Source organism: Stegodyphus dumicola, chromosome X1, assembly GCF_044657685.1.
Source record: "Stegodyphus dumicola isolate Sdum_Otavi_A_Nest chromosome X1, ASM4465768v1".
Lineage (NCBI taxonomy): Eukaryota > Metazoa > Arthropoda > Arachnida > Araneae > Eresidae > Stegodyphus > Stegodyphus dumicola.
Window position 1 is genome coordinate 156,895,167 of NC_140780.1, and position 13,963 is coordinate 156,909,129.

General features: G+C 33.2%; 1 protein-coding gene across 4 annotated transcripts in view; it reads left to right on the forward strand.

The window, feature by feature from the left end:
- P5CS (Delta[1]-pyrroline-5-carboxylate synthase) overlaps positions 1-13,963 on the forward strand; it is a 172,770-nt gene that overhangs the window by 145,199 nt on the left and 13,608 nt on the right. For 3 of the 4 annotated variants that reach the window (XM_085808339.1, XM_085808342.1, XM_085808340.1), the window contains 3 exons: positions 372-589; positions 1,625-1,762; positions 1,900-2,095. In XM_085808339.1, coding sequence (XP_085664465.1) covers positions 372-589; positions 1,625-1,762; positions 1,900-2,095 — 552 coding nt within the window. The remainder of the gene's footprint in view (positions 1-371; positions 590-1,624; positions 1,763-1,899; positions 2,096-13,963) is intronic. The other variant, XM_085808341.1, reaches the window with a different exon arrangement.

The following is a 13,963-nucleotide window of genomic DNA, read 5'->3' on the forward strand; positions in this document are numbered from 1 at the left end:
TCCCAAACAATTTAATAGCTCTTCTTGGGATATAAGAATTATCTCCAAAGCTTTCTGTTCCCCTAAGATTAGTTCACTAGATATCACATCAGTGAAACTGAATTGAAATACGTAGAGCAACAAATCTGATCTTAAAAGCTTAAATGTTTGTTGGTATGGTTTTAAACGTTCCATTTAGTGCTAAATACCTGTATCAAATACTCCAGGATATTTCGCAAATCTGTCTGTGTTATCTAGGCTCAGTAAGCATAGTTTCGTGGCACATGATGAACTAGTAGCATATTAAATATGCGATTATAATATTTTGATGGGAAATTAGAAGTTATAATACTTTTACATTCAATACATTCCTTAATTTCATCTTTTCCTAGGTTTATCAGCACCTTTACTTTCAAGATTAAGCTTGAGTACTGCCAAACTGAGCAACTTAGCAGATGGTTTGCGGCAAATAGCAGAGTCTTCTCATACAGTTCTAGGTAGATTACTCAAAAGGACAAAGATAGCAGAGGGTATGGAGTTGAGGCAAATAACTGTTCCGATTGGTGTGCTTCTGGTCATATTTGAATCAAGGCCAGATTGTCTACCCCAGGTTTGATTCTAAATAACTTCTTAATTAAATTTCTTTATTGAGTATTTTAAGTGGCTGTACCTAAATATGCAATATACTACCATAATTATTCGTATCCTGTAAAGTTTTCAGAAAAAAGGCTCTATCAGTTATTAATTCGCCGATTCACTCTTTACTTTTACAAAGTGACAATTTCGGATAAATCTAGGAAAAAGTGATTCACGGAGCATCCGTCAAAGTTGATGACTCAGATAAGAACTTAAGATTGTCATTTGGCAGCAATTCCTTACCCGTGGTTCTACTTCAGTCCACTGTTGTTTTTTACGAATTGAGATCAGGGCTCTGAAAAGACCAATTTAAGAATTCCCCCTCAACCATACAGGGCGACAGGCAAAGGCGTAATTAGGGTCGCGTATATTATAATTGCGAGGGTTCGGCGTTGCAAGATGCCCCCGAATTCAGGCTAATTAATTAAAAATATATTTAACATACATTGCATCTTAAGACATCAATTACCCAATGTTCAGATGAAATGGGCTTCCCACGTCATAAACTTGTCAAATTTTGTGTTACACACTTTTGAAATGATTTACTTAAAAGTTAGATTTTGTGTTGATTAAAAGGCTCTTGACATAGAAAAGAACAAGAAAAATAAGTTAATTCTTTTGGATGGTTGAGATTACAAATATAATTGCCAAAAGCTTCTGTTCAGTTTCAAGTGATGTTAACTTTTCCAAATTTGTAACTAAAACGCATATTTTTCATGCCAAATCAGTTTGGGTAGTTAAATTATATGCATTACTTGGCGAGAGATTACGAATGGAATCTGCGGAACAATAAAAGAAATATTTAACAAAATAATGAGCTGTCGGAAGAAAGAACATTTAAGGCTGAGGATTCCAGATCTTTGGAATTCGTTCCCACATGTAAACGTAAGGTAAATATTTTATTTATTTTATTGAACTTCACAGAGGGTTTTTTTTAGTAAGACAAAATTTTTTTCAATGATCTTAAATATTTCAACTTTATCAGACTTAACTCCTTTGTAATTTACAGGTTGCTGCTTTGGCAATTAGCTCTGGCAATGGTCTGCTTTTAAAAGGAGGGAAAGAGGCGAATCATACAAATGATTATCTCATGAAACTGGTTGAAGAAGCTTTATCACTATATGACGCAAGTGATGCGATAGCCCTTGTAAGTTCATTTGCTATGAAATTTTCCAGAATTGTGTCGCAAAAAAACTTCTAGATACAAATCGAAAAATGAGAAAATAAAATTGCTGATTATGAAGTTTACTTACTGAATAAAATAAAGTATTAGTCGTTTTTTAGGTAAGCACACGTGAGGATGTCGGAGAACTACTGCAAATGGAAAATTACATAGATTTAGTGATTCCCCGAGGATCATCGCAATTGGTTCGAGATATTCAAAAACAAAGCAGGGGTATACCAGTCCTAGGCCACAGTGAAGGTGTGTGTCATGTTTACATTGATGAGAAGGCGGATCAAAACATGGCCAGCGAAATCGGTCTGAATTTCTCTCTCTCTCTCTCCCTTTTTTAACAGGAAAAACCTTTTTTTTTTCTCTTTAAATACAGCATAATAATTCATTTTCCATAAAAAGATAATCTAAGCAACTTTTAAGTAAACGTATGTTGCAAACTTTATAACGTTGCGCGCCTCTAACTAGCACGCAACCAAGAGGTGACTGTGAAAGCTTGTATAAACCACAGAGTCTTATAAAGGGTTTAAGTCCCTTTTTATTCAACGTAATAAATTACAATGGCGTCCTCTTGACGCTTACAGACTGTGCCCACTAGGCAGTCAAATAAAAATAAGAACCTGAAAAGAAAGTAAAGACAATATTCTAACTACGAGGCTCTCTAAAATAACTAACTCACCTCGTTTTAAAAATACCGCAGCTAATTCAGCAGACTTGAAGCTCACTGGAACAATTGCAACTACTTCCCGCCAAGCACATAGGCCGCAACGCGGGGTTCTTCAATTCTCGATAACTACCTCCGCGCTCGCTAAGTAAGAATAACTCTCTCCGAACTCGTTTCCTTCTATTTAAACCATAATACTTCCGCTGATAATTTGAATGCTTGCGCGTTCTACTCAAATTTACATATTCTGGCATTGGCAGTTCCAGGGAAAAGTAAGGCTTGACAGGAAAGATAGTTTAAACTTAAAATAAATGTTAGTTAAAATAAATATAAACCCTACATTTGCCGCTGCCAGAATTTGGAAAACTTGGAAGCAGGTCCTACAAACGACCTGTTGTAAGTTTATCTAATTCTGAACTAACTGGCGAAAGCCTCGTTTACACAAAAAAAAAAATCTTATGTAACAATTATATATTAAAATTCTGTTACTCGTTACAAAGCTTTCTTCTTACAGCAACTTTTCCTGGACTTCATCAATCAATCTTGGTCTTTCCTTCCAGCATCTGGAAGGAATAAGTATCAGTATCTTTCTACATACATTATAATTTACACTTTCTTGACACAATAAATTTTTGTTTTTAACGTTTCGTTTTTCTTAGTTATTGCTTACTTCACATTCATTCAATTTTTCAAGCATTAATTTAACTTTACCCTGGCTCTCCACCGTGTGTGGTGTCAAACGGGAATATTCGTGTTTTAGTCTTACAACACTTCCCCTAACCACCATGATTTGTTAGAATTCAACAACCAACTAGACACACCTTACTCGACATTCTACAACTCAATGAGCTACTTTAATATTCTTAAAAATTCAAATGTAGGTGGAGAACCCTACAAAACACATTCATTCTAGCTTCCCCCTCATTCATCTTTAAACATGCAGGCTTTCGCTCTAAAGCATGACTTTACAGTTTAATACTTAAATTTTGACTTCATTGCTTTTAAGCATTCACTTTTAGCATCTACAATTTTATGCTTCTAGACTAAATTCTACTTTTACATAACCTGCAAGTATTTACATACATTTACAAAAGTTTAATACATATGCTTTTTACAATTTACCATAAAAATGAATAAGAGAAAATAAATTTTTACTTTACTCATTCTTCGCCAAGCTGGCGGTACTGAAACTAAAATTCTTATTAGTACAAGAATACGAAGTTATTTTTATCTCCGGCCAAATTTTGGCTTTAACATAACAGAATTAGTCTTTCGACCAACAGAAAATGCTTGTTTTTAGCTTTTACACTTAAAGAAAATAATACTTTTGCCTTAGCTAAATAAAGTAAAACAAAACTAAGTCTCAACCGAGACATATTGACTTTCGTCAAAACATAGAACTTCGTACTTATGCATAACATTTCGGAACAAAAGAGAAAAATATTTATAGAAGGTTTTAACTTATCTTTGAGTTTTCGATGCTTGAAATTCCGTCATCCGTTTTTGGCAAAATTGATCCCAAGTTACAGGTTTCATGGATGTCAATCTTCTCCTTATTGATCTCCGATTGTCGTCCACGTTGCTCTTTCTTTTGCGTCCTCTACATGCTGCCCTCTTGATGGAGTAATCGTCTGGTTGTTGGCCTTTGCGCTTCTGCCTGGGACGGCTGGTCTTGACGTCCTCCGGTCTGGAGTCCTTCTTGAATTTCTTCTGTTCCTCGTATTTTTGTGCTTCCTGTGGGCGTTTCAGTTTCCGGAACGGCGGCCTTGCTGGCACCTGACTCTGTGGCCGTGTGCGCGTTCTCCTTGATGTGTAATTTCTCCTGCCATCTTTTGTAGGTGGTGTTTTCGTCTTTACCACGGTTTCTCAACCCGGTTCATCTGTATTTTTGTTTTTCTTAAACGCCGGAGTTTGAAAATCATTTTTTCTTTTTGATACCGACGTCCGGGTTGTAGAAGTGCTAGTTCTCTCTTCAGTTCTCTGTTTCTTGGGTGGTGGAATAGTTGTTGCAGTCTCTGGCCCTTCTATTTCGTTTAGACTTGAGTCCTGCAAGAAAATTTTAAGGATTTCAAAATCATTTGGATTATAGTATTTTTTCACCTGGTCGGGACTTGCTTTACAGATTTCCCCTCTCTCGTTTTTAAGATATAAGACTACTCCTTTGATTTCCTGAATTACATAGGGGCCTTCAAACTTTGGAGCTAGCTTTGCCATAAAATTGTCTGGGGCACTTGATAAAGAAAATTTCCGTTTTAATACTTTATCCCCAACTTTAAAATCTGCTTCACGGCGTTTTCTATCATAATATAACTTCTGTCTATTTCTTGCCGTATCCGAGGTTTTAAGCGCCTGATCAATCAACTTTTGCACGTCTTGTTGTCTAAATTCCTGCTCTCTTTGTTGCACAAAGAATAATTTATCTAAAGGCGTAATTAACTTTCTGCCTAAAAATAATTCTGCTGGAGTTTTTCCCGTAGTATCATGATGTGCCGTTCTTAAAGCATAAGCTAATTCATTTATGTAGCCATCCCAGCGCTTGTGATGTGTGCTAACGTAACTGCGAATTATTTTTACAATGTTTTTATTAACTCTTTCTGCTATGTTAGCCTGTGGTCTATAAGGAACCATTTTGATATGGCGTATATCAAGTCCATTGCATATGTTTTCAAATATTTGACTAATGAATTGTTTTCCGTTATCGCTAATGACTTTTATCGGTGCACCGTATTTTAAAATGTATCTGTGTAAGAATGCATCTGCGACTGTTTTGGCTGACGCGCGTTTAAGTGGAACAATTTCTATCCATTTTGAAAAATGATCTACTATTACTAAAAGAAAACGATTTTTATTTAACTCGCTCTGGGGGAAGGGACCAAGGAGATCTATGCCTAAAATTTCATTCGGAAATGCAGCGCGAATGCTATTTAAGTACCCGGCCGGGCTGTAATTAATATCATTTATTAACTGACATTGATTGCAGGACCTGACATACGCCGTTACTATTTTGTATAATTGTGGGAAATATACCGCCTCACGTACCCTTTTTATAGTCTTTCTGACCCCGAGGTGGCCCGCTGTTTTTTTTTCGTGCAACTCCCTCAAAATGCTTAATCGAAGCGAGGCTGGGATGACTGGCTTATACTCAAGATTTTCGTTTGTTGTTTTCGTATAGAATAATAAATTATCTATTATTTCATAGTTTTTTGCTCTATTTCTTATCGCATCGATATCTGTGTGCTCAAAGCTTTCGGGGTCTTTCAAATAAGCATAGATATTTCCAAATTCAGGATCAGCTTTCAGTTCAGTAATAACCGTATCTCTAGAATCTAAAATTTTTGAAGTCAACACAGCTCATTTAAGTTCATTTCCTTCGTCGTCCAGTTTTATACGAGAAAGTGCGTCAGCTACATTGTTTTCCTTACCCGGTTTATATTTTATTGTGATATTATATTCTTGGAGTCTTAAAGCCCATCTTATTAACCTGGGCGTTAGGTTTTTTCCCGAGTAAAGTCTACCAACAGCCGCATGATTCGAAAAGACTGTTACTGGCGATTTGCCGAAATAAACTCGAAATTTGTGTACAGCCATTAATACGGCTAATGTTTCTCTTTCTGTAGCTGTATAATTCCTTTGTGTTTGATTCAATGTTTTACTAAAAAATGCCAGCGGATGGTTATTTTGCATAAGAACAGCACCCACCGCATAGTCTGACGCATCTGCCGCAATTTCCAGGTTTTCGTCTCCCTCAGGGAATTTTAAAACAGGGGCATTAATAAGCGCTTCTTTTAATCTTTCAAAAGCTGTGTTCGCTTCCGCTGTCCACGTAAATTTACTCTTTTTTCTTTTGATTACTAAGAGTGGTTCAACAATATTAGCGAAATCTTTTATGAAAGAGCGATAGTAAGAACATAATCCAAGGAAAGACGAAAGTTTCTTGGCGGTGTTGGGCGGTGGGAAATTCTTAATAGCTTTTATATTTGAATCTTGCGTTTCTATACCCTTTTGCGAAATTTTATAACCGAGATATTTAAGTTCTTTAGTTGCGAACTTGCATTTTGAGGCGTTAATTGTAAGACCGGCCTCTTTTAATAATTTAAAAACTTGTTCGAGGTCATTAATGTGTTGTTCCAACGTACTACTCGTTATAATTATATCATCTAGATAAATTAAAGTTGATTTTCCTAGGACAGGCTTTAGAACAATGTCCATAGATCTCTGGAATGTTGATGGGGCCCCACACAACCCAAAAGGCATGCGTAAAAATGCATAAGTGCCCCATTTTGTTATAAACGCGGTTTTATGTATATCTTCGGGTCTCATAGCTATTTGATAGTAGCCAGACGTTAAGTCCAAAGTAGACATATATTTTGTCGATTTGATCTGTCTAATGATCTCGTCTATAACCGGCAAAGGGTAAACTGGAAATTTAGTTATGCTATTTAGTTTTCTATAATCGATAGCAAACCTCCAAGCCCTTTTATCCGAAGGAGGAAACTCGTTCTTTTTCCTACATAGTACGACTGGACTCGCGTACTCACTATTTATGGGCGTTATTATTTTATTCTTTAACATCTCCTGAATATGTTCTTCGATGATTAAGTCTTTTTGTTTATCATAGCGATACGGTTTAGTCCTACAAGGTTTTTCGGCATTTAATTGAATCTTGTGAGTCACGATCTGACAGTTTCCCGGTTTTTCTGAAAACAAATGAGAAAAATTACTCACCACTTGCTGTATTGCTTTACTTTCCTGGTCATTCAAATGGCTAAGATCCAATTCAGGTGTCTCCGCAGGTTCCACCCCCTCTGGTCCATCTCCAGTACCACGGAACTATCTTGAAAATTTAATTTGGCCCTCGCGGCCCTTAAAAAGTCCATACCTAAAATAAGAGAGTGTTGGAGGTCTTTCACCACAAAAATTAATACTTTGAGATTTTCCTCTTTTATCTGTAAGTTTAATGATACTTTCCCGATGCAGTGATATGTTTTTCCTTGCGCCGCTATAATTTCCGTATTTCTGGTTTTAAAGAGTCGTATCCTATAAAAATTCTTTTTGAAGAACTTTTCACTCACGAAATTTCCTTCTGCCCCTGTATCGAGGAGGGCTTCTACTGGTACATCGCCAACCAGGACTTGTATAATTGGTAGCTGTGAGTTTTTTACGATGACTGTATTTAGATGTCTATTTGAGGGTTTTTCTAAAACTTCCGGGGTCTGGACCCTCCCTTTCACAGGCCCCTCTAGTCGTTTAAAGCTTTCCTTTCAATCTGTGTCTTCTGGGTACGCGGATGCTTATTTTCAAATTTTCTTTTTGGGCCTTGACCTTCGAGTTTCGATGCGTTAGCTTGATAGTTCTTTCCCCCATACGAGCGATTTCCATTTCTGGTTTCCTCCTTCCTTCTGGTACTTTGAGAATATGTTTCCCCTCTCGCTCTTTCCGCTATTCTTCGATTTTGAAATTTCACCGCCAATTCGAAAAGTTCCTGCAGTGTGGTTGGGTTTCTAATTTCAAAGTAGTCTTGAACAGCGGGTAACAATCTTGGTAATATTATTTCAATAATCTCCGCATCGGGTTTCTTGCCATACAGCATATCCGTTAGCTTGATTTTTCGTAAAATAAAGTCCGTCAATTGTGCTGTATCCCGTTGATAGAAACTATATAGCTCGGCTTCCAGCCGTGCGCGATCTTTCACTATGGGGAAGGCCTTTACTAACGATTTTTTTAAATTTTCAAATGTATACGTCGGGCTTCCAAATTCACCTAGAAGAAATTTGCCTATATTTTTCCACCATAGCGCAGCCTGTCCTCTTAGTGCTGATGTGGCAATAGCAACTTTTTGTCTTTCAGGCACAGGATAGAGCTGAAAGTGGTTTTCTATACCTTCTAAAAATACGGACACCGAATTTTTTCCGTCGAAATAGACGTTTGGCTTGATTGATGCTCTCAAAGTCTGGACCAGGTATCCAAATCCTTCTAACTGCGTTGTCATTTCTTGGTGTTGTCCAGCGGCTTCCATCCAGTTTTCGGCCATTTCAGTTCGATAAGTGTTCGGGCGCCAATATAACGTTGCGCGCCTCTAACTAGCACGCAACCAAGAGGTGACTGTGAAAGCTTGTATAAACCACACAGTCTTATAAAGGGTTTAAGTCCCTTTTTATTCAACGTAATAAATTACAATGGCGTCCTCTTGACGCTTACAGACTGTGCCCACTAGGCAGTCAAATAAAAATAAGAACCTGAAAAGAAAGTAAAGACAATATTCTAACTACGAGGCTCTCTAAAATAACTAACTCACCGCGTTTTACAAATACCGCAGCTAATTCAGCAGACTTGAAGCTCACTGGAACAATTGCAACTACTTCCCACCAAGCACATAGGCCGCAACGCGGGGTTCTTCAATTCTCGATAACTACCTCCGCGCTCGCTAAGTAAGAATAACTCTCTCCGAACTCGTTTCCTTCTATTTAAACCATAATACTTCCGCTGATAATTTGAATGCTTGCGCGTTCTACTCAAATTTACATATTCTGGCATTGGCAGTTCCAGGGGAAAGTAAGGCTTGACAGGAAAGATAGTTTAAACTTAAAATAAATGTTAGTTAAAATAAATATAAACCCTACAACTTCATCAATATTCTGTATATGTCAGTCCTTTATTTGGTAGAAATTTTAACAATGGACTGTACTTGAATCTGTAGTTAGAAAAGATATAATGGAGAAATAATATTAGAGCACATAGAATCTGTTTTACTGAATAATGAAATTTTAAACACAAAATACCATTTTTATCAACTAGAAGGAAATTAAATTTAACCAGAAAAGCCAATGCAGTTTTACTTTTTATGATCTAAAACAGGGCTTTTGAAACTTTTCCATTTTACCCCGAACAAATATTTTCGCAATCCTAGGTATAACACAGGGGTTCTCAACCAGAAGAGAGTTCCATATTTTCAGGAGGAAATGCTGTCAGCCTTTTATTACCTATCAAAAATTTAGTTTTAGCTTATGAATATAAAAATTACTTTTATTCAAGTTTTGGTATTTTTTAAAAATTATTTTATACTTCTTCTTGTTTACTTTGCAAAAGGCATTAAAAAATCTAAATTTAAATAAATGTATTTGTATTTTTCGAATGATCACTATTAATTCAATTCATAAAATTTTTTCTCAGAAACATTAGCAGCTTTTTTTCTTCATTTCAGTATTTAAATCTATATATTTTTCAAGTCAATGTGACTGTTTGAATTCTAAAATTTTATGTACCTTTTCTAAATTTTATTCCCATATCTAAATACTGTTTTAAACTTTTATAACGTATCATATACGTAATAAAATATAATATATTTATATAATTCTTTTTATCATATAAAGCTGTTAATTTTTCTTGCTTATCAGAAATTATTTTTTCTGGTTCTAAAGGTAAATCTGAATGATAATCGTGTAATTCTTTTGGACATTCTAAATCACCATCTCGTATAGTTCCTTTTTCTGTATTTTTATCGATATTTTCTAATATATGAGGATCTTCTACATATTTAAATCCACTGTAAGGTAAATATTGACTCGTAGCGCAGCCATATAGCGTATTAACATCTAAAATATATTAAATAGTTCTTTATTATTATCATATAATTTCATAAATGTATTATTTGCTTTTGCATTATCTGTTACAACATTGTGATGCTCCATCTCTTATTCCCTTTTCTATCATTTAAACCATATTAACATCACATAACAAATCTAATTTGACTTCTGTCTTTTCTAATATTGCATCCCATGATAATCCACGAGTTATAAAATACCAAACGGGATCTAATTTATATGTTTTCAAACAAACATTTCTAAAATTTTCAAAAATATCTGCTAATAGTAAAACATCTGATTTAATAGATAATTTTGGATATTCTCCTAAATTTTTAACATTAAAAGCTTTCAAACTATTTTGTGCATGATTATAATTATCAACATTTATAACACATTCATTTAATCTATTGTAATATTCTTTTTGAGGGGGTACTTTAGTTTTTTTCATATTTTTCTTCAGAATCCATGTAATCATAAAGAAAAACACTTTTTTTCGATATCATCCGGTAAAAATGCTTTTTCGCATGTATGACATTTATTAGTTTTCTTATTGTGAGTTTCATCAAATATCTACCGTAGATTTAATATCTTCATGTTTTTCTTCTTTTCTCTTAATAAATTTCTTAGTTTTAGTAGTATCTTTTTTTAATTGGATTCACAAAATATTTTCACTGCATTAGTTCCCTTATAGTAAACTGGAGATTTGAAATAATCATTATTATATTTCATGTAATAACTGAATTCCCCTTCATTATGAGTTTAATATAGATGTGTATAAGAGTTTTCACTTAATTTTAATTCTGTTTTATGAATTTTTCCATCGCTAAAGATTTGTTTATCTTTCAGAACTAATTTACGTAATCCATTATCTGTTTCTTCCTTTGTTAAATTATAAACTCTTACTGATTCATATTTATCAGATAATCTAGGATTTTGTTGACAAGCGCTTATTTTTTAATAAACTTTCAAAATCTGCATAAATAACAAATGGAACTCTCATTGACCGATTATAATTATTAAATTTTATATATTCGCCTTTTTTACACATTTTTGCTTTACAAGGATTTTTGACAAGCTATTTCATGTTCTTTTAATTTTTTACTTGACTGTAAATTTAATAAACATCTAGCACACCAATATACCTGTTCCCATCCCATTTCATTTCTTAATGATCTAGGCATGCTTTTAATCCAACAATAATGATCATTTATATATGGTAAGTTTATATGGTTGCTTAATTTTCTTTTACCGTTACAAAAGTTCTTTTACTTTTCATAACCATATACATTAACAGATATATTGTTAATTTTTTAAAATTTTTTAATTTTATCTAATGAAACAGGAAAATCAATTCCTTCGAAATTTAATTTATTCTCATATTCTTTATACTTTAAAATTCTTTCACAGTCTGTAAATGTATTGCACATAACATAGAACGCCATGAAATATTTATTGACATTCATTATCATTATTTTTCACATTTATAATTTTTATATTTTTTTATTCTTCAGATAATGCTATATAAACTAACCCTTTTAAAAGATCATATTTACTTATTGCCAATTCTAAAACAATTATTGCATCTAATTTCCATTCTAATCTTCTTCTTCAAATTCGGTAACTTCTGTTAAAATTAATCACCATAACTACCATAAATGTCACCTAAATCTGAATACTTTAATGCAACTTAATTTTTTCTTTTAAATGAAAACTCTTTGGTTCTTCATTAGAATCATTAAAATCTTTTCATAATCACAAAATAATTTAAAATTTATTTTAAATGTTGTTTCTTATTTAAAGATTCTTTTTATTATGTATTTAGCAAATTTATTTCTTCTAATATATAAAAATTCATTAATTTGCTTGATTATATATACATTTAAAAAATTCAATAGGTTTTTAATCTACACTTAAAACACGATTCTATTTCGATGGTTTTCAATGGTTACAGCCGAAAACATCGCGGAAAGAACATCGCGGACGAAAACGTCGCGGAGAAAACAACGCAAGGCGAAAACGTCGTGCTACAAAACATCGTGGGAGAAAACATCGCAAAGAGAAAACATTGCAGTCCTAAAACATCGTTTTACAAAACATCGTCGTCGAAAATAAAGCAGTTCAAAAACTTCGCAGTTTAAAAACATCGTCGTCGAAAATATCGCGGTAAAAAATAAAGTATCTATAAATCATCGCATGACGATAACATCGCAGACATGCTTTTTTTCAGGCTTTTAATAACTGTTAATGGATATTCCCATAATGATTCGTGAGCGCAAGATGGAAAGAAGGATAATTTTTACTTTCATATTTTTTATTAACTAATAAATTTTTGCTGAGAAAATACGAAGGAAACTCAAACATAGAAAATTAATGCAATTTATAGCACTCAATAGAATTTTAAACCGACATAGTTAACTAACAAAGGCCATAAATAAATAATTTTTTATAAAGTTTTTACTGGTAATTTTTTATGAAAAGTATAATCTATAAGTTGCATTTAATTTTCTATGCTTAAGTTTCCTTCTTACTTTTTCAACAAAAATTTATTAGTCAATAAAAAACTGTGAAAGTAAAAATTATCCTTCTTTACATCTTGCGCTCACAAATCCTTATGGGAACCATATCTCCATTTACAGTTATTAAAGCCTGAAAAAAAGCATATCTGGGATGTTATCGTCATGCGATGATTTGTAGATACTTTATTTTTTATCACGATGTTTTCGACGACGATGATTTTAAACTGCGAAGATTTTGAACTGCTTTATTTTCGACGACGATGTTTTGTACCACGATGTTTTAAGACTGCGATGTTTTTTCCCACGATGTTTTGTAGCACGACGTTTTCACCTTGCGTTGTTTTCTCCGCGACGTTTTCATCCGCGATGTTTTTGCCACGATGTTATCGGCGGACACCTTTTCAATTACAGTTGCGTTTCTATATTTTAAACATTTTAAATGATGACTTTTATCAGATTCGTTTTGATATCCACCACAAATATTACATTTGAATTGTGGCTTCTTGGTTTCGGAAATAAATCTTTACCGAAAGGAAACAAATTTAAAAATTGTGTTTCATCTTTTAAGTACTAAATAATATCGGATTTAGGGTATCTGAAACTTGAAAATCGTGTATTTTACAGTAATCTAATATTTCTTTTTTAGATCTAGTTATTAGATGCTTTTCTTCATTAACTAAGGCAAATTTATATTTTAATGATCTTGAATGATTTTTTATGTAAGATTGATCAACAAATTCTCCACAAATTTTACGTTTAATTTTTAGCTTAGAAAAACAATCACTTTGAATGCTTCAACAATTTTTCTTTTTCATATGCTGTATCACAAAATCTATAAGATCTCTTTCATTAAGTCTTGAATAACCACAGATGTTATGAGTCTTACAAAACTCCCGTATTTTTTTCATAGTCATAAATTGCATTTCTATTTATAAGGAACCGTTTTTGAAGGGAATTTTTTTCGACTAGATTTTAAAGACCTGATAAATATATTTAAAAAAAATCTAGCTTAAAACATCATTTGAAGTAGATATTAACTTATATGTGCCAAATGAAGAAGATTATGAATGAAAATTTTAGCATTCTGAACTTATTGTTCCATCCAATTTTTATTTCTTTTTCAATTTTAAGGTTTTCAGTATAATTTTGCATTATTTTAAAATTTATAGTGACTTAATATAAGTTTTACAACTACTTTATAATAATTTTTAATTAGTATATATCATAGTTTCAATTACATTTCTTTGAAATTCAAGATTAATTTCAAAATTTGTCACCATATTTTTATAACACTGTTGTTTTTCATAATATACCATCTTTTAAAAAAAACTTTCGTTAAGATATTTATTCAATTTTAAGTTATTTATTGCATCAAGTAATTTAGGAGCTTCAATATCAGCACCTTTTAAGA